The sequence below is a fragment of the Miniopterus schreibersii genome (genome assembly GCF_964146895.1).
Source record: "Miniopterus schreibersii genome assembly, chromosome: 14".
In the NCBI taxonomy this organism is placed as follows: Eukaryota; Metazoa; Chordata; class Mammalia; order Chiroptera; family Miniopteridae; genus Miniopterus; species Miniopterus schreibersii.
In genome coordinates, this window is record NC_138114.1 from 12,408,178 (window position 1) to 12,432,081 (window position 23,904).

At 54.5% G+C, this 23,904-nt stretch overlaps 1 protein-coding gene across 6 annotated transcripts in view; it reads right to left on the reverse strand.

The window, feature by feature from the left end:
* The window catches only part of ZMIZ1 (zinc finger MIZ-type containing 1), a 220,876-nt gene that overhangs the window by 33,158 nt on the left and 163,814 nt on the right, over positions 1 to 23,904 (reverse strand). For all 6 annotated transcript variants that reach the window (XM_081157616.1, XM_081157614.1, XM_081157613.1 and 3 more), the window contains one exon: positions 1,307 to 1,451. In XM_081157616.1, coding sequence (XP_081013742.1) covers positions 1,307 to 1,451 — 145 coding nt within the window. The remainder of the gene's footprint in view (positions 1 to 1,306; positions 1,452 to 23,904) is intronic.

The window sequence follows — 23,904 nt, forward strand, 5'->3', positions numbered from 1 at the left end:
CCGCCAGGAGCAAGGGGTGGAAGGTGGATGGAGGTGTTCTGCTTCTCTGCTTAGCAGAGGTTCCTAACCACTGATACCCTCACCCCCACCCCCAAATGTGTGAGAGCATGTCAGCAATGCTTGGGGGCCACTAGAACAATCAAGTGGGAAGGACCAAGACACTAAACGCCCTGCAAAGTACTCCACCTTGTGGAAAAAAGTCCTGCCCAAATGCCAACAGTTCCCCCAAGAAACACCCACAGAAGGGTGGCTGTTCTATGCGTGGGAGTGGTCCTAGGCCTGGCCAAGGAAATGGTGAGGCAATGACCCTGGGCGGAGGGGGTGGGCTTGTTGCCTTGCAGAGAGCTTCTGCCTGAGGCAGGAGCCATGTGTCAGGGCTATTTTGCTGGGGCAGGGCTCTGACTCCAGGAGCTCCGAGGTCCTGCTGGCACTGAGAGTCAACAGCCTCTAATTTGATTTACAAAGCATGGTCAATACCCCACTTCCAGGCAGTGTCTCAATGGTGCAACCCAGGCCTCCTGCAGTGAGCTCTGGGCTTTAGGTGCCTTGGTAGGGCTGGGTAATGAGCTGAGCTCTGATTGCAAATACCCCTGCTGGTCGTCAGTAGGGACCCACATGGGGACAGCAGACAGCAAGAAGGGCCCTGTTGTTCTAGGGTCAGCCTGCAGAGTGCCAGGAGAGGGCATCTGCAGCTCAGTGAGGGACGGCAAGATAATTGACTGGGGAACTTGCAGGGCTGGACCATGTGCACCTCCTGAGGCTGATGCGGGACAGACCGGCCAGTTCCTTGGTGCCTGGTGGCCTCTCATGAGCCTGTTTCTGCCTGTGGTCCTGAGCTTCTGTGATGACTGGCCCAGACCTACTTGGCTCCTGCCTGGTGGAGCCTGGGCTGGCTCCCTCCCCACCTGGGGGTGGAACCAGCAGCCCCGTGACCTTCCTGAGCCCCTTGCTGCCCCAGACATCTCTGAGTTTGCTCAAAACACTGCTTAGGGAAGAGAGACGGCGCTGGGTTAGGGATTGCTAACTTTCCACCAGAAGCCTGGAGTCCAAGAAGAGACAGCCCTCCCCCAAAGGCAGTCAGGCTGGGTAAGACCAGTGCTTCCAACCTGCTTTGACGGGGTGGGGGACAGTGTTACCCACGAGGATTTAAACTGCATTTTGGAAAACGTAATATCCCCACGGCTTAAAGGCCCCCACCGCATTCTCCGCCTGACAGGTGTTTCTAGGAGATCTGTGGCCTGAGGGGTGGCTGCCCAGTGCCCACCCAGCAGCTCCTGGCCTGGACCTGGGGACACTGCCTACTTACCTGTGCGACAGAGTGGGTTTCATGGAGCTCATGGAGTTGAGGGGGGGCTGCATGGGGAGTTTCCCGGGAGGGTCGCTCTGGCGGCTCTTCTGATGTCGCAGCAGCAGCAGGCGGCCGAGCTCCTCGCACCAGGAGGACAGCAGGGCTGCAAAGAAGGAGAGGGGAGTTAGTGGCACCTCCACCACACCGACATGCCCGCCCCATCTCACTCTACCAGTGACAGTAATGCTGGCTATGCTCCCCACCTTTGTGTGACACCAAGAGGCCTTAGTGTTCTCACCTGTAAAGTGGGACTAGCACCCCCCCCCCCCCGAAAAGCTTCTGTGGTTGTAGGAGTAGCTCTGGGGAAGGCCAATTTCAACGGCGAAGAGGAGATCAAGATGGTAGAGGGGATGGCAGAGACGATGCCAAGGGGAGACCAGGGGGTGCCAAATAGAACTGCCGGCAGCTCCCAGACTTCTCAGTGAAGCCCACCCCCCAGACTCTGGACAAGCAGCTCGACGTGGGTGAAGCGAAAATCACAAGGTTGAAACAAAACCCAGAGCCTTCCTGGAGCCTGTGGGCAACCCGAGCAGTGCCCGCCTGATTATCCCTGAAGCCCCTCCCGACAATGGGCTCCGCTGAGCACATGTGCTTCTGGTCAGATCCGAGACTGGCCCTGCGCTGCTGGGCACAAGGCTCGAGAAGACAAAGGGCTTCCACGGTAGAGGACTGCCCCGGGGTGGGGTGGGAGCTAAGCTAGTCTCCCAAGGGCACCAAAGGCAGGAACACGGGAGAACCCTCCACATCCAGGCTTAGAGAGGCCTTAAAAACCAAGAGAAAAGCAGCTAGAATTAACAGGGCGCTGGTAGGAAAGCATAGGTTTTCTTTCATCCTTCACTGTCCCCATGTGGCCATCAGGGGCCAAAGGCACCGAAGGTTAGCATGTCCGGTCAGTCTTTCCAAAGTGCAAGAGGGAGCCGAGGTTTGGGGACGGAGTAAGGAGACAGGAGGGCTAGGCTGTCATCAGCTTGCTGTGTGACCTGTAGGGGCTCACAGACCCTCTCTGGGTCTGTTTGCTTGCCGGGGAAGAGGAATCATGAACCTTGCCCTGATTTCCTCCCAGGGCTGTGGTGAGGGGCAGATGGGAGCCACTGCTGAGCAGAAGCCTAAAGGGGTGACCACAGCCCAGCCAATGACCCACTCCTGCCATGAGCACTTCAACCAGATCAGGTGGCCAGGAGCCTTGTGAACCCAGGACTGGCTTCAGCTATTTGGTGGACACAGAGCCCACTCCCTCATTTCCTGGGTCTCCCATCTGAACGCTGTGCAACATGCTTCTGTGGCCTTTCCTTGAATCTGCCCCGCATGATCCAGAATGTTAGCTGTTATCCCCATTCTACAGATGAGAAGACTGAGGTTCAGGCTCACAGTAACCAGAGAGAGCCAGAGGGCCAGAGACACAGATGGTGCCCCTGCCTTACACCCTGGTGATAGAGCCTAACATTGAACCAGAATGTGGGGGAGGATATGAAACCCTTCAGAAAGCAAAAACTGAGAGGCATGGTCTTCAGCCCTCTGACCGAATCACAGGACTTATCTGAATCCACCCTTTACCATGTTCAGCCAGCACTGGGGAAATACGCCCAGATGCACACGCTTGGGAGTGACTGGGCAGGGCTGCCACTTCAAACCGCTCAGATCCTGAATAGGGTCTCCTATCAGCAGGGCTGGGGACTCTCTGAGACCCTGCCAGGCTCTGTCCCTGCCTGTGGCCCAGACAAGCTCTAGCAGGAGTGGGGAACAAGTGGGGCCCATATCTTGGGGAGCAGGGGGGTCTTTCCTGACCCTCACTGAGTGGGCAGGGGCTAAGAGGCGGGTTTTAGGACCAGCAGAAGCACCCAGTCCTGCTGTGAGCTGCCTGGGAGAGAGGTGTCCACATTCCCATGGGCCGGCTGGGGCCCAAGGGCAAAGGAAGGGCAGTGGTTCTTACAGGGAATGGGGAAGGATGGCAAGGGATCCCACCAGGGCTGCTGGGTATATCTGCTCAGCTTGTGTGGTGCACAAAGACGCCTGACCAAGGAGGCACGTGGGGGCCAAAATCCAGCCTCTGCCCCCTCCCAATAGGGTACCTGTTTCTCTCTCCAGGCTGGGGTGCCAATGGGCTAGCTGTGTCTTAAAAGATGCACCCTGCCCCTCTCTGCGGGGCTTACCTTGCCACCACTGCAAAGGGAGGAGAGTGCAGGAGAGAAGCCCCCACCCTGGCATGTGTCTGCCCAGGAACCGTGGCAAAGAGCCCCTAGAGTGGGCGCCCAGCACACATCTGCCGCAGCTGGAGGGGGAAGCAGCCTATTCAGAGGCTGGAACAAACAGAAATGAATTTCTAGATTGCTCCATTCTTCTCCCAGGCCCCTAGTTACTGCTTCTTGTGCGGGGGGCACTGGGCATCTGGAAACTCATTTGCACGCCAAGCACGAGGCACTGGATCACAGCGATGCAGGGACTGCTCGGCTGCCAGCACAAAGGCGGCCGCAGATGGTGCGCCCGCCCCGCCCCTCCCAGCCCTCGCTCCTCCTGGGGGCCCCCGCGCCACGCAGGAGGTATGGGGGCACCATGGGGGCATTCAGAGCTTTCCTCCATTGACACAGGCCACCCCCCTGCTAGGTCAAGGGTAGCCTTCATCTTCCTATCAGTCCTGGAGTGTTTTTCTGAAAGGGAATAAAATGAAGGGAGGCTGGTGGTGGAACAGGGCCTGGGATGCTTGAGCAGATGGGATGTGTGTATCAGGCAACCAGTGCACCATACAGATGCCAGGACAGCCACGTTCCTGCAACTAAGGGGGACATAATGGGGAGCGAGGAAGCACCAGCACAGGGGCCACACGGGCAGACACACGGCAGGGAGATGCACAGCAGACGGATCCAGTGCATGCTATCATCATGGCTTAAACCAACACAGGCTGTTCTGGGGCAAACGCTAGTTAATGACAACATGTGGGAATGTGCAGCCAGAAAGGGAGTCTGGGCACTGTCAGAACCAGAAGGACTGACAGACAGCAGCAGGTAGGGAGTACCCAAGCAGAAAGACAGCCCAAAGGGGCGGGTGTCCAGGTTCCTGGGTGGATGTCTGCGTGTGCCCAGGTCTGGCTGTCTGACACAGCTGGGCTGAGCGTGCCTGCTTTGATGAAGCAGGTCCTGCCTACACGCCTCTTTGGTCCTGTGTGTTTTGGACGCTAGTTGGGGAAGGGCATGAAAAGGGACCACTGAGCACAGGCTCTGGGATGGGGGAGGAGTACCAGGCATAAGGAGTTCTGGGATGGGGTGGGAGGGATGGGAAGGCCTGGTTTGGTGTGCAGAAGGCACACCCAGCCATGGGAAGAATTTCAGGGAGACACTAGCCATCTTAAGCTGTGTAGGCAGGGTCAAGAGTGTCCCTCCTACTTGCCTGGGGAGCCACTGAGGCCACCTCATCCTGCGTGTACCACTCACTCTGACAGTCTGGGTTCCACCCTTAGAACTATGCGACTGGGCAAATACAGAAGCTCTCTGGGCTTCAGTTTCTTGATCTGTTAAATGGGCATAACACAAATGCTCACTCCTATGATTATTCTGATGTTCAGATGACACTAACACCCATTAAGTGCTTAAAACAGTGTCTGGTGCGTAGCAAGCACAGAGTCCACGAAACCACTGTGTGTGGTCTCCTGAGGACAGAGGGCACATGTGCATATGTGCTCTGGTCTCCGCAGGCAGGAAAGCGCCTCACAAATGGGAGGAAACAATCTCAGGCCCTCGAGAAGGTGTCAAGGAAGTCCTGATGGGCACCAGTGCCACACCACCCAGGAGAGGGGAGGGGACAATAGAGGGCAGGCCATGGGGAACAGGGGCTAAGAGCCCTGACTCCGGAGTCCCACAGCTGGGACTAGAAAGTTGTGTCCTGCCACTCTGGCTCTGAGATTTCACACAGGCTGCTTCACCACTTGGAGCTCCAATTTCCCCATCTGTGAAATGGGCTTAACAGAAGCTGCCCTCCTCAGTGAGTGGACCTGAGCTGTAAATGACTGTTGTCAAACAACCACAGAGGTATCCAAGAAAGGGAGGGAGGATGGGCAGAGACCAAAGGACCCTGTAACTCACAGCAGCCCCAGAAAAGCAGCCCCTCAGTCCCATACACACTACTGCACCAAGTAACAACAGAAAAGCTGGTGAGGCACCGACTCCGGAACTGATCTGCAAGACCTGATCCCAGCTCTGTCTCTGCCCCCCACATAACACCTTCAGCAACTCATCTAACCTTCCTGTGCTTCAGTTTCTTCATCTCTAAAATGGGGTGGTGGTAACTCTACTCCCCATCATAGCTGTAAGGATGAGCCAAGTTACCGGGGTAAAGCGTAGGAACAGGAACAGCGCAACACAGTAGGTGCTACACACATGCTTGTTAAAATGACAATTAGTGTTATTGACCTTGGCTGGTAGGTGAGTGAACACCAGGAGAGACGGGGCCTTGCATCTCTGTGCACTTCTGACCACACGGCAGAGCATAGAGACAAATGAACTGAGTAGGCGTGCAGCTAGCTCTGAAATTCAGAGTGGGCGGCGGCTGAGTGTGTGTAAGCCCGAGGTCCCTGAGCAGACAACCAGGACCACCTGCCCCCTCAGCTACAGGCTTTGCAGAGCTGTCCCTTCCTAGTCACCATGGTGAACACCGAGGGGCAGGGTAAGAACCATTCTGCAGCACTGTGAATGGGAGTGGGGTGGGGGCAGGTTCCTTAGGATCCAGAACAGACCAAGACACAGGCCCAGGTGTCTCACTTGGCACCATCTGGAGCCCTGGCCTTTAGCAGCCAAATTCCAGAAGGCCATGTCCTTAGGGGAAGCAGGAGTCCTGAGGGGTCAGTGGAAGGAAGAGGAGACTCCAGATGGGGAGAAGACCCGATGGGTTAACCTCTCCTGCTCCCACTGCCTGCACTTATCTCTCTAGCTTATCCAGGATGCCACAAGGGACACTAGGGCCAATTCTAGACCTGCCATGGACTCAGACAATGAAGGTCACCTGCCAGCAGCATGCGTCTCACAGCAGATGCTGTGTCATGGTGTGGTATGTACCAGAGGAACATGAGTAGTGGTGTGTGTGACCAAGGAGGTGGGGCACCTTCTATTAATAGGATCCAGTAGATGTGTCTGCACCAGAGGATGGCACCGCTAAGGCACCATGAACCCCTCTGGAAGAGAAATGGAAGGGAACGCCAGGTCTGAGAGTCAGATGAGGAGCAGGATGCACATCTGAGGGAAGAGCAGGATGCACATCTCAAGGGAGAGCCCAGATCTAACATTTGCTCCCCAAGATCTTCCTGGTCACTCCCTCCCTGCAGCCAGCAGCCACTGTGTCCTTTAAGAACAAGAAACAACAACAAAAAACAGATTTAAGAGTGAGGGCAGGTCTGTAGTGGAGCCCTGGGGAGTCTGAGACCTGGCTTGTCCGATGCACCCCCTTGGGGACAGTGACCACCGGCCTTGCATTTGCCTCTATACCTGCAGCGACTGGCAGAGCAGGTGCTAAGGGTGGGCTGACCAGATGGACTCGTGCTAGGGCATCAGTCTTATCTGAGGGGCAGCGGCAGGAGGAGCCTGCATTCCCGATGTGGGAACTGCTTGGGCTCCAAGTGCAGAGGGTGGAGGTGATTTTCCAGATCAGCCTTTTAGCCAGCAGACAATGCACAGGTGGGGGTGGGGGGAGGCAGAGGCTGGGGTCTGAAAGCCGGAGCATCAAAGGGGCAGGCAAGCTCGTTGGCACGGGTGAGAGCCTACCCCTCCCAGGCTGGTCTCAGACTTGAAAAGGAGCCAGAAACCAGAGGCAGCCACCATGCCCACAGGAAAAAAAGGCACATTTTCCCCCATGGAGGCGAGCAGGAGGATGTTTAGACAGCAAGTGGCCTGGAATGCTCATTCCCAGTAAGGTTTGGGCATCAGGAAGGGGTGGGAGCAGCAGTGGGCCATCCAAGAGGAGGGTACGGAGACCCAGACATTAGGGCCAAACAGGAGAATTCTCAAATGTGCTGCAGCCTGGGGATGCCTCACGCAAATGAAACAAAAGCCTATTATTAAGTATCAAAGAGCATCTCAGCTGCTAAAAGGCTGCGGAACAGAGGAACTGTGTGTGAGTGTGTGAGGGAGGGAGAAGGAGGGGCTTCTAAGACCCAGGCATGGACAGGACTCCGTGATGTCCAGGAAGACCTGCCAGGCACTGCCCTCTCAAGCCCTGCCTTGGGGCAGAGACAGACAGAAAGAGGTCCCGGGAACATGCAACCTGGGTTCACTGCCAATGAAAAATACTAACAATCCATTTTCAAATGCTTCCATATCATCCATCGCTTACTAAATCCACACAAGTGGCAGCAGAGCATGGTGGTGAGATTCCCAGAGGAGAGGTCTGCCCTGGGTAGCTGGAGGGCGTCACCTGGGGAGTCAGGATGGAACCAGGCATCCACGCTGGGCTCTCTCCTCCCCCTCCCGCTCTGACACAGGTGCCTGTGCCCATATCCGCTTGATTTCCCAGGAACACCTCAAGCCACCTCAGGACAATGCCCCTCCACTGCCCTCCCCTGCCCCACCCTCAGATCACCAGGGCCTGATCGTCTCCGCAGTCTCTCCCTTCGGCTTCTATTCTGTTCCTATCACCTTCTGCAACTGTGTCTGTTCTCCCCTGAATTATGACAAGTGTGTCCTATCATTTATCTCAGTCTCCAAACCCGCCTCCCAGAAACCCACACTCCGCAAGACAGCCAGAGGACTTCTCCCACCAGCGCACTCTGATCAATTCTTTCTAGTTGTGTCCCCAGTGGCTGTACAGGTGGACAGCAGGAGCTCCATGGCTACCTGGGGAAACTGTGGCATTCTACAGGGAGAGCAGGAGCCCCGAGGGCAGCAATGGGATTTGAGGGGTTCACTTCTGCCACCCCAGCACCCAGCATGTTTGGCACAGGCTAGGCAAACGCATGACTAAGAGACTGAAATGAATTACAGCTAGATAACCCAATATGCAAAGGACAGGAGAGTCACACAGACACTGGGCACACCGTGTGAGAGACCTGGACTATCAGGGTAATACCTGCTACCTGTTGCCATGATCTGTAAACCCGCCAGCATCTGCCCATTCCTTAAGGGTAGGGACAGCCTTAGGAGCATCAGCCCTGAGAGAAATCCTATCACAGGTGTAGAGAGGTTGGGGCTGTCATCAAACAAAATCTACAACCAAGTCAGGTGACACCTGTTTGTGACACGCACAGCATGGATGAGTCATGCCAAAATGGGAAACAAAAGGTACGCCGTTGACAGAAAGAACATCAAGTTCATAAAACTTGGGAGGCCAGCTGCAGCCCTGGGTTTTCTCTGCTCAGGGGCTGGCACCAGGGTTCGTGCTAATGGTGTCTGTCCATGGGGAACGGCAGAGGCCTTCCCACAGCATCTTACCCAGGGCTCCCAGGAGACACTGCTGCTTCTCTTCCTGCCTCCTGGCCCAGGCCACACCCTCCTGCCCTCTGACTTTTCTCTTTCATCTCCCAAACACGGAGTCCTGGGGCCACTGCCCAGGGAAGCTTGGGGGTCAGGATAGTGGGGACTCTTGCCTGCGCCTGGGGTCCAGGGTTCCAGACTCCAGGCCCGGGCAGAGGAGAGGTTAGGGCCCAGGAGGGGAGGGCGAAGGGTGAGGACCTGCGATAGTCTGTTTCATCTATAAAGTGAGGAGACAACAGAAGGAACCTCTGCTCTCGGGCCTGGTGTGAAGAGTCCCAAGATGAAGGAAGGAAGGCCCTGAGCTCTAAACCATATGTGAGAGATGGCTAGCTTCATGGCAAAGAATCTCAACTGGAAACCTGTAAGCTATAGAATGCTGACTACCTCCTGCCTCCAGAAGGCAGGGTGGCCAAGAACACAGACTCTGGAGCCAAGCTGCCTGGGTTCAAATCCCAGCTCAACCACTTAACAGCTGTGTGACCTTGGGTGAGTTACTTAACCTCTCTGTGCTTTGGTTTTCCCCTTTTGTAAAATGGGGATAATAAATGTTACCTACCTCCTAAATTGTCCTGAGGATTAAACAAGCTAATACACATAATATGCTAGCACAATGCCTGACCCAGAGGAAGGATTATATAAGAATAAACTGTTATTTTGTTGTTGATATTGAGCACATACCCCTTTAGGATTAAGAGCCTTCTCTGTCTCCCATACACGTGCTGTTGCTCAAATAAAATACAAATTCTTTCACCCATCTCCAAGAGGATGGCAGTGCTTACATGCCTGGGCCCAGCTTTGCACAACCTCCTTCATATCGGGCAGGCAGTGCTGCTCCCAGCACCCGGCTGTACCCAATGTTCTCCCTGCCAGAAACTGCACTGAGTGGAGCCCAGGCCCCTGGAGAACTGGATCCCAACAGCTGTTCACTTGATTCAGCTCTCCAGCTATGCAGTGCAGGCAGCCAGTCTGGGCCAACTCCTTGGTAGCCCCTGGGTGTGAGCGCTGGGGTGGACTTTGCAGCAGTCCTATCCGTACTGGGCCATCAGAGTGGCCACCAACAAGGGGTGGGTCACTGAGAGGCCTGGCCACTCCTCAGCCTGCATTCCCTGTGTGTCTAGCAGGAGGTGGGACTGGGACCAGAGCCAAGGGCAGGATTCTGCTCTCACCCCTATGCTCCCAGCAGGAACGGGTGATCAGAGCCTCCCCCACTCCCGAACAGAGCTATCCACAGAACTGTTACTTAGCTGTCTTCCTCTGTAGGCACACCTCTGCTGGGTTCCCCCTAGAAATGGAAAAAAGGTCCCTCCTTGCCAGTACTCTCGGGTCATCTCCTCCCAGGAGGAAATGGCACAGGATGCACACGACCACAGAGGGGTGGGCACCGGGACAGTGACTCACAGCCTTTGGGCCAGGGATAGTGGCTGCTGGGCCTCAGAAAGCCAGCTGCCTGCCCTATCATGACCACTAATCCAGCAGGGGAGCCTGGGGCCACGTGGGCATGTCTGTGAAATTGGGTGGCACCTTTCACTATAGACAGTGAGGACCTAATGGGATCATGAGGGCACACAAACAACGTTTTAGTTTTCCCAACTGCCCGGCACCCTCTGCTTCATTGGAGCCCCACAAACACCCAGTGAGGGGCACGCCAAGGACTCATCCTGTCTGAGTTTTAAGAAGCAGAAGTCAAAGCCCAAGAGGAAATGACTTACCCACAATCACACCATAGGACAGAGGCTCAGCTGCTGGCCCTGGATGGTTTCCCTTTCACCCCCACAAATCTGTGAGCCAGCACAGTCTCATGGAGATGGCTCTGTACCTCCCACCCACCTTCCACTGCCACGATTAAGTGCCATCCTTGCATCTTGTTCCAGTTTGCTACCAACTTCCTGTGGGATCTCTGGCAACTTCCTCCTCTCTCTGGGCCGAATGCAAAAGAGCGAGTGGGTGCTGGGCTCTCTGAAGTCAGATGGCCCGTGAATCAGCCCTGGCCTCAGAGTGGGGTCACATCTCTTGGAACGAAGGTCAGCCTTGACCCCTCCTCAATCCTGCAGGTGCTGTGGGATGAGCTGCCCATTCTCACACCTGGATTGGACACTCCTTGCAACCAGGTATGGGCTACAGATGGAAGGGGCTCCGGAGAGCTCACCTTGCCCAGGTGCCCTGTTTACTAAGGCTGAGAGCCCAGAGTGGGCAGTGTATCTGCTGAGGTTTGACACCTGGAGTGTGCAGGACCTAGGGGTGACGGGCAGGCAGGGGAGGATGCTGCAGCCTCAGCTGTGGGAACCAACCACTGAGGGGTTAGGACTTCCCCCTGGAGACAGAAAATGTCTTTTCTGGAGGGTTATAGGTTGGACTTAGGGGCCCTGACAGCTGACCTTTGGAACATACAACCACAGATGGTTTCCTTGGGGAAAAATCTTGCTCTCCTGCAAAATGGCCGTATCATTGCACTACCAGCAGCATGCAGTCCTGAGTTTCAATGGCTTCTGGTTTTTCTAGATCATTCCCACACTCTGCTCCCTGCTCTGTCATCTCCCATCACTGTTTGGGCAAGAAAGTCAAAACAAGGAGGAATCATCTACTGGCCCTCTGGTGTGAGTAACCCTGCCCCTCTCCTGTCTACCCCTCTCTGGCTGCACATGCTCAGGGCCCCACATGCAAGGAAGACCGACCAGGTTGATGGTGTGGCTGGCCCAGGATGCACCTGGAGGCTCATGGCCCACCCCGCTCCGCTGGGCCCTACTTGCTTCTCAGTGGTTGGCAGGTCCTGAGGCCCAGCCCAGTCCCAGAGGGCCTCTGGGCTGTTCCCTCCCTCCTGGAATATTCGTTTGTTCCCACCCCCTCTCCCCAAGGGATGCCCGGGTTGGCAGGAGCTGGGAGTCTCAAGGCGTGTGAACTCACCCTGGGAACTGAACTCCAGGGACCTCGGAGTTGGCAGGGCTAATTCCCAAACCGGTTTGGCTGTCCCTCACCCATGGGAGGCTGGGCCTGCTGAGCAGGCTCCTCAGACTCAAGAGGAGAATTCAGCCTGGCTGAGCCTGTCCGTGAGCTTTAGGAAAATCCCAGCCTGGCAAATTCCCTGCCCACCTCACACCACCATCTGAACCTTCCTGGATAACTCAGGTTCAACGAAAAAACACCCCAGACAAGCTCAAGGTGGGCAGTTTCGTCAGAAAGAGAATGCTGCTTTCCTCTTGCAGGTGCGCTTCCTCCTGCTTGGAGGCAGGGCTTGGGCAGGGACCTCGGCCAGCACTGCTGTCCTGGGAGACAAGCTGGCAGGGGGCTGCCACTGAGTACCATGTCCTTTGCAAGACAAGACCCGAGCCACAACTGCCCTGCCTCTGCAGGCTGGAGCCGTGCCCCCAGGAACCGGGGAGCCCCATGGCCCTCATTCTAGCGGGAGCCACCTGAAGAACCTATTTTCTATTCTGTACATATAGTTTCTCCTGGGGGCTAAACACCACTGCCCATACCTGCTCTCAGGGAGCCACAGGGGTAAGGAGGGGTTGCGGGAATCAATTTCTTCCCTGGGTAATTGACTTTCCTAAGGCTTCCCAGCTGGATGCCTGCAGTTTGGCTGTGTCCTGCTCCCAGCATAAGGAGAGGTTGGAGTGAGGCCAGTTCCCTCCCAAGGTCAATGAGACCTAGAGTCTACACACCAAGGCCCATCCACCTTTGTGTGTACTGAGAGGCCTTGCTGTGTGCTCCCTCCATTCTCTCCCGCCCCCATGTCCAACCCCATGACTCTCAAAAGGCGGTTTCCTTCTACCCAGCCTAGGCTAATGAAGCCAGTGGAGACCTTCCTGGGGTCCTGGACCTGAGACTAAGTCTTGGGGAGGTGCCAATCCCAGGCACCTTTGTTTCTATAGAGCAACTGCCTAAAATAACCTCTCAGCCCTGAAGAGTGGCTGAGGGGACGTGTGCTGCAGTGACCGCGGCGGGAGAGGTTTGGGGCAGGCATCACTTTGTCAGCTGACCCTCGACTACTGAGACTTCAGTTCAGGCCACTGATCTTTGAGAAAGGAAAGATTCAGGAAAAACCTGCTGATGGGACCCCAGTTCTCCTGCATCCCACCATTTGCACCCCCACCATACCCCTCCTTCCCTGTTTCCTTCCCCTGGCTGAGGGACCTGGTTGCCTCCAACAGTCTCAGGTTCCTGATGCAAGAAACACAGACAGAGAATGATTCCTTCTACTCTATAGGCAGGCTAGTGAGGTGAGGCCAGAGCCACAGCCAGCCAGTTGCCTTAGAGGTGGCAGCAGGGTCCCACCCAGCTGCAGTCCCTCTGTACACTAGGGCTGGTGTTTTAGCTTAGGGGCACATGACCTGGTCCCCTGGGCACATTCAGTGGCAGATTCAGATGCTCCTTCCTGACCCTGCACTGTGGGTCCAATGGGTTCTCCACCCAAAACCATGCGGCAGGGCACATCTTGTTCATCTAACCAGCAAGAGCAGTGGATTGCCTGCCTGCACATTTCGTGTTTCCAAGTACCGGCGTCCTAGTTGGTCACACCACTCCTTTTCCAAGAAACCCGGAGCGTGAATGTTTGAAAGAGCCCTGGAATCCACCCTTGCCTGGCTGTTATGACCTCTCCAGGTGCCCAGCAGGGGTTGGCAGTGGATGGCCCAGCTGCCCAAAACACCAGACTGGCCTTCATTCAACCCACTGAGCTCTCCTAAACTGCAGGGTACCTGTGCATTTGAGACTACCTGTCATTTTATTTTATTTATTTTATCTATTTATGTTACTTGTCCTTCTTTTAGCATGCTACCTACTTGTTTTAGCTATGCATAGGTAGACACCATGTGAAGAAAACCTGATGGAGAGGCTGAATTTATAGAACACTTGGGGCGGGGGCAGGAAATGAGAGCAGAGCTTTTTCTCTGCAGAAGCTCCTTTACGTGATGGAATGATTCTCTGTGAGGTTTCTTTAAATATCTAGCTGCCTTGTTGCAATGAAAATAAGAATCATTTATAAGAATTACATTTACATCTAGTGCTTCCTGGCTGCACCTGTTACTCAGAGTGTAACACACCTGGGTGACATCTGGGTGAATCTACGTCCTGGATGGTGAGGTCTCAGGGCAGGACTGAACCACATTAGTCTCTAGGCCAGGGCCTCCCAATTTTACCTGTGCATCAGAATTACCTGGAAGCTTGTTAAAATACAGACTGCTGTGCCTCACAACCAGTGGGGTATCTGATTCAGTGGGTCTGGGCTGAAGCCTAAGACTATATTTCTAACCAGTTCCCAGGTGATGCCCGTGCTGCTGGTCCAGGGACTCCACTTTGAGAACCACTGGTCTAGAATGAAGGGTGAGCTCGGTGGTCATTTGCTACATGAAGGGCGGTGGGGGGAGGGGGGACCATTCTTCCCTCTCCCCTGCTGGGTTCAGATGCACACAAGCTCTTAGACCAGGAGAACCAGGACAACTGTGTGCTTGGCAGATGGTCTCCGGCATTGCTGCTGACCTCTCCTGATCTCTGTGTTCACGGCCCTGGAGGTCTGACCCTGGAATCTCTTCCTGGCTTTGGTACAAGAGAAAGAACACTGGGCGGGGAGTCAGAAGTGGGTGTGCCTGGCTTTCATCTGATAGCTATGAACAGCGTTTCCTGGGCAAGACGCTGGCAGGTATGTGCACCTACGGCTCTTCACCTGCATGTAAACCTATCTCACCTAGTTGCTCTAAAGGTGCAATGGGGCAATCTTGACAGTGGCTAGTGCAGGAGAACTTCACTCAGGCACCGTTCTGAGCACTTCACATGCATTGGCTCATTCAAACTTCTATTCTGTGAGGTCACTACTATCGTCTCTCCATGAAAGTCCTCAGCTCCACCACTTGCTAGTGTGTCAGATGTGTGGCCCTGCGCCCTCCCTGTCTGGGGGCTTACTTCACAGTGCTAAAGGGCTGAGTTAGGCCCCAGGGGGCTCACTAGCACGCTGAGGTTCCCAGGAAGCATCCCCAGGGCAGCTGTCGTCAGAGGCGGGGGACAGACAGCAGCTTGGGCCACCTGCAGTTCAGGCTACCTCCCCATTTCTCCTCCAGAGCAGCTGGGGGAGGGAGCATCATTTGTTTAGGTCTCCGCAGTGTTTAATCACCATGCAGCTCTCCCACCCTTTCCCCCCTCCAGCGCCTGCTCTCTCCCTGCAGGAAACAGTTCTGTGCCTTCTGCCTCTGATGGAGGTGATGAAAAATGAACACAGCACCCAGAGAGAAGGCAACACCAGGCAGGGAGGATGATGAGAGCCAGATGACCAGCCGGCCCCAGCCCAGCAAGCACCGGCTGGGCAACCTGGATCCTGAGGGGGCTCTAAAAGGCCCATTAGTCACACAAGTGACCACCTGGCAGGGCCACAGGGTTTTGGACAGCTGTCAGCCTGAGGGTCTAGAGCAAATCTTACTGCCACTGAGGGAGCTGGAACACAGAGCCTGGGCCTTCCTGGGCTCTTGAGCCCTTGGAGAATCTGAGGCCAGGAATCCATTCTCTTCCTCTGCCCTGAAGAGAGACAGGCCACGCGGGGATATGCCCCCATGAGGGTTAGCTCCAGGCCAGGCAAACTCAACACGTGCCTCTTCTGGGTTCCTTTTCCTGACTCCTGTGGAGTGGAGATCACCACCCCCATTTCACAGGAGGAAACTGGCTCTCAGAGAGGTTAAGGAACCCACCCAAGGAGAGCCAGCCAAAAACAACAGGCAGAGTAGGTATTATTAATTTTTACTTAATAAAATTACTTTTTATTTATATAATGCACAGATCCCTTCTCCTTAGAAAATGAACATTTCAGATGGAGCCCAGAAGAGGTTTAGGTTCACTTTTTCCATTACATCTGATGGTTCCACCTCCCTGTACATTTTGCCACCTCCCTTCTTAACTTTTTAAAATGTTATTTTGAAGAAGTAATGTGTGAGCATGATTAAAAATATACAGAAGTAGAAAAAAGGTATGTACTGAAAAACACAGTCTCCCCATCCCAGTATTGCTGCCCAGTTCCTCTTACCAGGGGAATCACGCTAGCGGCTTTGGTTTTTCCGTTTTTATTCTGTTGTTTACATATATTTCAGGCTTTGCAAAGCCTGCCTGGAAGGTCTTTGCCCTGGATACCCATGTGGTTCACCCCTCATAGGATGAGGAGGGCTTCCCTTTCCAGTTTATAGACTGCAACCCTTCCCCCGCCACTGACTCTATTTCCTTCCCCTGCTAATAGTTCTCCATAGTCCTCAGTACCTTCTACTTTTTCCCAATGTATCATTTGATGCCCCACTCCCCGCACTGGAAGAAAAGCTCTTCCAGTACAGGATTTCCACATGCTGCATTCACTGCCACCTCCTCAGTGCCCAGAACAATGCCTAACACATGGGCAATAGTCAATATCAATGGAGGGTTGGGCCCGAGCCCAGCACAGAAGGGCAGATCCCACTTGACACAAAGGGTGGCGTGTTATACGTGCTGTTCTTAACTTCCTTTTGAAGAACATGTTTCTTCAAATAGACTGTCACTCCTGGAGAACAGGACCGAGCCTTTCTATCTTGCCTTTCTCAAGGACCCAGCCTGGTCTGAGGTACACAGCACATGCTCAGAATGACTGAACTGGAAACTTGACCCCTACCTCACACCACAGACCAAGGGGAAAAAGAAAAGCAATACAATAATTTGTCCAGAAGGTGATATAGGAGATTATCTCTATGACCTTGGGATTGGGGAATATTCTCAAAGGGGCCAAAACAAACACTAATTATACAGAAAAGATGAGATATTTTCCAACATTAAAGCTAACAACTTCTGGCATACCAGAATGCTCCACTAAGAGAATGAAAAGGCTAGCCCAGGGTGCTGGAAGAGTCCAAAAGAGACAGAAGCCACAGCGAGGCCCAGGTCAAGGGCTCTAGGGAGTCAGGCTCCTCAGAAGAGGTGCAAGTTGACTACATCTCACTCGTCCCCCAGCCCTGGTCTCTCTCTCCTCCACCCTGAAAAATCAGAGACTTAAGACAGACAGAAGAGCCCCAGCCCTTCCCTGCCCCACGCAGAGATAACCAAGCAAGAAAAAACAAATTAAAGAGCCCAGGAGCCTGGCAGGGCCTTGGGAAGTTGGGCTTGACAGGGCAAGAGCATTTAACAAAGCTCACACCATCCATCACCGGGCTCAGTCATTTAGATACTGGACATTTGATTAAACTAATATGGGTGGCGGGGGCGAGGCATGGCTGGGCGCTTCCTACCCTCGCCTACAAATTAGACCGTCACACACAATCCGATTACCTTGACTGCCACATTTATCTCGGGAGAGGGGCCATCCATCACTCCTCGGCAGCTGGCTCTGTGCCTCCTCCTGCAGAAGGGGAGTTAGGTGTGCCCCTAGTTTCAACAGGCAGTACTCACTCAGCTGCTCATTCCACCATCTACTCCACAAATGCTGCCCCCTCCAGGGGGAGGGCTTGGGGCTGGGCACTGGGGGACAGAGCAAACACAGTCCTGGCCCTTGAGGAGCTCATAGAGGGCGTGAGAAAGGGGAAGTATTTGGGCTGGCAGTAAAGAGCTGTGCGTCGTGCAGCTGATGGACCCAGGTCTGTGCCCCAGCTCCCTCCTCCAGTTGGGTCCCTGAGTGTGACCTGTTGCTTAATCCTCAACTGCACACCCGTGAAATGGGATAACAGAGCAGTGCTGTCCAACAGAGCTTTGCAAGGATGGAAATTTCCTATCTGTGCTGTTCAAACCAGGAGCTACCAGCCACGTGTGACTACTGAGCACCTGAAATGCGGCTAGTGCGACTGAGGAGCTGAGTTTTAGATTTTATTTAACTTTACCTCAAAGCATTTACATGTAAATGGCCATGTGGGGCTCTGGCTCCACCATTGGACATGGCTGATACAATGGTCGCTGCCTTTTTGGGGTTGTAGTGAAGGGTCATAAAGGCAGCTTTAAAATGCCCTGTGTAAAGCTCTGTACATGACAAATGCTCACCAAACACTGGGCCCCCTTCTCCTCGAAGGTAGGGCTGGATTCTGAGGCCAAGGATAATAGTGGCTATTATCTGAGAACCCTGGACTAACAACATGGTATCACCTTTGCCATCTCATAGTCCAGCAGGGCAGCAGGCTCCCATTTTAAAGAAAACGCAGTGAGGTGCCTGGGTAAAGATGGCACAAACCACACAGGGGCTGTGCCACAAGTCTTTGTGGCTCTGAACTCCCGTCTTCCCACTGGACACCAGGCTACCCAGGAGACGTAAGGGCAAGGCTCAGGGTGGGGCAAGTGAGGGCAGGTCTGCTGGGCAGGGTGGGAGGTGGTAACCTCTCCCTGACCACCACGGTCTGTGGACACTGCATTGGCCAGCTTCTTTTCTGGTATTCCGTCAATGCCAGCACCAGAGAGGTGGGTGCCAGGCACAGGGGTACTCCAGAGTCACTCCAAGACAGGCCCTGCCCAGCATGCCCCAGCCAGTCAGGCCAAGCCCAGGGCAGCACTGAGGCCCCTCCCAGCATAGGGCAGAGCTGGAGCAACCAACAGAAATTTTGGTTCTAAATATGCCAACTATAGATGGGCAGGCCCTGAGTCTTTTGCAGTGAGCAGGGCAACCAGACAGGGAGCCTCAGGGACACTTGGACCAGTGAGAGCTCAGGGACATCAGGTTTCCTCCTGCTTTACAGGACGCCAGATGTGGGTCCAAACCAGCTTCCGAACCAGGAGTGAATGTGAGGGCTCTGGGTGAGCCAAGTCTCCTCACAGGGCTGCAGTGGGGATGAGAGGTGCAAACGAATGTGTGAACAGAACACACACCCTGCAAGTGCCTGTTCAAATATCTGGTATTGTCTGAGGTATCAGGGCAGGTCCTAGATCAGGTGAGACCCCCTTTACCCCCCGGGGTCCCAATTCCAGCCTGTGTCTTGCGGGCCTGGGAAGGCTGGCAAGGAGCAACACTCCAGCAGGGGTCTGTGGCTTCATTCCTCAAGGGTTGACTGTGTGACCTGCCATGAGCTGCATCACCCTTGGGTCTCCTTTCTTTATCAAAAACAAGCATAAAATCATAAGCATGTGCAAACCCTTCAGTGAGGATCAGATGAGACACACAAAAGCACTTAGAACCTAGATGTGAACAAATCCGATAGAATCTAAGCATGCCAGCGGCTTCCCAGAAACTTCAGAGCAGCCTGACCCTGCAGAGAAATAGCCTCCCCGTGCGAAGACAAGCTCCCCGCAGAAACAGCAGGAGATTAGGAGTCTGGTCTTCAGACACTTGAGAGATGTACTGCTGGCAGCGGACTTCTCATAAAACCGGAGGCTGGGAAGGGGCAGGCCCAGGTCACCCGCGGCCTGCCTTGTGAGCCCCCTCTTGGAACCTGCTGCAGCCGTGGCTGGCAAGCTCCCAGGGGTGGGCTGACCTGGCACACCGGGCTGGGCACTGTGGCCTGCAGCTGGATACAGCTGCAGGAGGGAGTAGGCTGCCCTGGATGGAATGTAGGAGGTTCCTGGCAGGAGATCACCACCAGGCTGGGAAATGGGGGAGGGAAGGCAGCAGGATGGGAGCTAGACCAGAAGAGCTTTCAGGGACAAGGTGGCCTGGAAGAGCCAGAGGTGAGATGGGATTTGGGGACAGAAGTATACCAAGGAGAGCTGAGGAGGCCTCCGTGAAACACCTCCCCCCAGATGCATCCTTCTCCGCCATCTCAGATGAAGGTATACTTAGCCACTCACACATTAGTATAAATGAGTTTATAACAAACTGTGCCAAGATGCTTAAGGAGCAGTAATTGAAGGAAAAAGAGTGGGGTGGGGGAGGATGGCAGGCAGCTCTCCCTAGCAAGCCACTTCCTCAAAGGCAAGACTCCACAAGCTCCCCAATGGGGCCAGGATCACCAGCATTCCCCCACCCCTCCCCAAAATGCCAACACTCTTTTGTTGCCACTTAAACCAATTTGGGGGTAATTCTGCAGGCAATTGTCTTCCGATTTACAATGTGGCTCAGTGATTGCATCGAGGCTGATGGTTCAGGCTGTAATTGTATGGTAATCACTTCTGTTTATGATCGATGCGGAAATCACTATTGTTTTCTAGCAGGCTTGTTAAATCAAAAAAGTGCAGGGGTGGGGAGGGAGGGTTTATTTTTGTGAGTTGGAGCCCTGAGAAAATGAAATTAAGTAGAGCAATCCAACGTGGGGGGTGGTAGCTCTGATGGTTAAGGGACTCTCATCGGCTCTGTAGTGAGACAGAGACAGGCAGGGACACAGAGACAGGGAGAGCAACATGGAAGGTGCAAGTGGACAGGCAGAGACACAAGTAGAGACACAGGGAGGCAGGTAGGCATGCCCAAGAAATGGCCAAGCTCGGGAAAGAGATGTTCAGATCCACAGATCTGCAGAGAGATGCCTAGACAGACCCCACTGTTCATATATGTAGAGAAGCCACGAGAGATACTAGGAGATCCCTTTTACACACACCCACACTTGCCCAGACCAGCTCTCACCCACTCCTACAGAGCTGGTGACAACCCAGTTGCCAGGTAGCAGGCTGGGCGCTACCTGGCCCTCAGGGCTGGGGTGCCCTACCTGGCCCATCTGGGATCTGCTTGCCTTCCCCTTGCCCTTACCCCAAGACCGCCTGAAAACAGAGTGGCAGATGGCACCTGGGGGGCTCAGGTGGCAGGAGCAGGGTAGTGTTGTGAGGAGAGCTGCCCACCTGGCGGGCAGAAACCCGAACCTCCCAGAGGCTGCAGGGAACATACTTGGGCTGGGTGAGGGGCAACAGCTCCCAGGGCAGCCACGGGCACTCCATGGCACCACACGACTAAGCCAGTCCAGGCTGGAGGCCAAGGCTCCGCAGGGAGCGAGCAGGCACCAGCTGTTATGTGCAGCTCAGACAAACCTCTAGGTTGCAGGCTGAGCTTGGCTATAAGGCATATGTTTTTCAACTACACACCCTTAAAAGTGCATGGAGTCCAAGCAAGCACTGAAAAATACTAGATGTTTGGTTTCCAAAGCCTGCAGGCTGATGCCCTTCACCTCTGCTAGCTCTCCTTGCACTGTCTGCCCCTCTCTACCTGTCTAAATGGCCCTTCTCTCTCCACGGAAGCCTTTCCCTACCCACTGGACCCTCCTCTCCTCGGCCCCATGGTACCAGATGTCACGCTGACTGCGATGCAGAACGTTGGTGGCACACAGGCCTGGTTCAATGACTTTGGCAACTTGCTTAGCTTCCTGAGCTCTTGTTTTCAACAGTAAACGGGAACTGGGCAGGCTATACCCTACCATGGTGAGCTCTCAATGTCTAGAGCAAGAACAGCATTCAGAGCCTTCCCACCAATGTCAGCCTTAGCAAGGAAGCCAGCCTGACCTGATGATGTGCCTTCCCTCCAACCCAGAGCACCCCGGCTGCATGTTGCTCTGCTGTCCTGCCCGCATGTTGTCTCAAAGGCCGCCAGGGCCCTGGGATGGTGGGCAGTGAGCTTGGCCCTCATGTAATAAAGGAGAGGACTGTCCCCCTCTCCTGTAGGTCCTCCTGGGCCTGGGTTCAGGGTGTGAACTTGCCCTGGCTTGGCCCCTGAACTGGGGTGCCCCAGCTAATTAGATGCTCAGCAGGGCATTCCAGGCGCCGCTGGAAAACCTTAGAAATGAAACAATCACTCCTAATTGTACTTCCAGGATTCGGCTTAAGAAAAGAGACAACCCCCACTCCCGCCAGGAATTGGCTTCTGAAGTATACAAACAAGTGACAGTCGTTCAACATTCACAACGAAGTTGGCTAGAGTGGAGATGTACATTACACTGAAGCTGCCTCAACAGAGGGACACTCAGGGTGGAGAGCACATGTGTACGTGTCTTTGTGTGAGTGGCCGTGTGTGCAGCCTGCGTGACCACACAGGGCATGCGGGATCTCTTTTGGGGTCAGTCTCATCCTTGCTCTGCTCAGGGGTCACTAACCAAGCCCCAAATCCTGCAGTCTGGACCCATGCCGCTCAGGCATAGCCGGGAGGTGGGAGGTCTCCTGGTGGGCACTAAAGACATACTCTGAAGGTGAAGGCCAGAGTTGGAGCCTGAACTTCACCGATGCTCCCACACACCCTGCCCTCAGTTCCCCGACCTGTTCAGTGTTGATAATGACAGTATCTCCCCTCTCAGGAGACCCTGAAGAGTTCTAGAAACACCAGATATTTTTACTTCCTGCTCCAACTTGTAACCCTGACTTCTGCTGACTTAGCACCCTGAAATCAGGTCCCTGGGTGAGGAGTCCAGGGGAAGGCCCCTGGCCAGTGTATTCGCTCTCCCTGAACCAACCCCCCACCCAAAGGAGAAGAGTAGCCCAGGTGAGTTCCCAGGGCTGGCAGCAGGATATGGAGGCTCCGTGGGAAGAGACCAGGGCCACCTGTTCCCTGCCCAGTGGCTCTGCGCAGGAGATAAAACTGTGAGGGCTCAGAACCCCAGCCTACCCGGGGCTCTTTAACCCTGGTACTAAGTAGGATAGAAATCAACAACCCGATTTTTCAGATGGAGAAAGTAGGGGCCCTGAGAGCTGGGGGGCTCCTTCTGAGGAGTGGCACACAGGTGGTCCTCTGGACTCCACAGTGCTCTGATACACCAACAGTCTGATAGTCTCTGTCTGTTGGACACTTTGAGAATATTCACAGAATTCTTCTGCCATCCCGAGACAGGCAGAGAGAAAGCTGCAGAGAGGAAGCTGTGGCTGGCCAGGGCCGATTTCCCACGGAAGCCATGCAAGGCCCTTTCCTGGAGGTCTAGGAGGGTCCAGTCACCTTCCCAAGCATGGCATGGGCCTTCTGGGTCAGTACCAGTGAGCCTTCCCAGGCCCTCCCCTCAGTCTCAGGAGTGGGGCAGTGATGCTTTCAGCCATCTGGGGGCAGACAGGGATATGCCCAGAAATGTCCAGGCCTCAGAGTGAGCCCCCTCTCAGAGCCCCTGTCCTCTGGTTGGAGTGGGCTAAGGGCCTGCCTGCACTGAGGAAGGCATGAGCCAAGCCAGTCACAGTGGCTGCCTTTGTTCTGGCTCCCCTTCTCAGAGTCCTGGGCCCCAAGGCCCGTTGCGGGACTATCCCTCCTACCTTAGCATGATGATAGCAACTAACATGAAATGCATCCTTTGTGCCAGGCACATGAACTTGGTGGGTCCCCAAAACAATCTCAAGGTCACTGCTATTATCATTCCTGCGTCTGGATGTGGAGGCTGAGGCATTGCAGACCTGCTTTAGGTCACACACACTGGCCCTGCCCCTCTCTTACATGGTGGGGAGAGATGATGTGGGCACCTGCTCGCCCAGAGGAATCAGGACGTGTGCACACTTACACACTTACACCACCCAGCTTCCTCCCATGCCACAGACAGCCCCCCAACACCCCATGTTAGCAAGTCTGCATAATTCCATGAGAACACCTACATATACCCATTCAACAATCATTCACCCTGTAAATGTTCTGTACATGTCCACATGGACATATGCATGTTCAGTTACATGGATACATGATATACATATGCAGATGCAAACTGCACGTAACATTTTCAGAATGTTCCATCTTATACTTCTATTCTCCAGCACACGCACCCTGCAACGGGCTCACCCCACTTCAGTCCCAGGCACAGTGCAGCCCTGAACACCCAGTGCCTTCCTTCCAGCTCTGACATCTTCACCTTGGGACTTTAAGCTCTCAGAAGGCAGGGACCCTGTCTTTTTTCAAATTCCTCACAGTGCCTTACCCAGAGCCAGCTCTTCATTTGTTCGCTCTCTCATTCAAAACATATTAGTGTGTACTATAGTCCATCTGAATGCAGAACATTCAAACCTGAGTGAGCTGTAGCCATGAACTTGAAGAAATACAATGTTCCTGCACAACCAGGGCTGTACTGAGCGCTGTCGTTACTGCTCAGTGGATCGGGAGGGTGCAGGCATGGATGTGAGTGAGCACACAAGCACAGAGGGTGTGTGCGTGCAGTGCCCAGCAGGACACCTGCTCACGCTCAGCAGCTCCTGTTACAACAGGCCTGCTAGGCGAGGGCGCCCCATTTCATAGAAGCCACTCAAGTATCAAACTCTACATGGCCTGGGTGGGGTGCTCGGAAGGCTGCAGGTAACAGGTGTCTAAGACCAGGCAGGTGTCCAGAG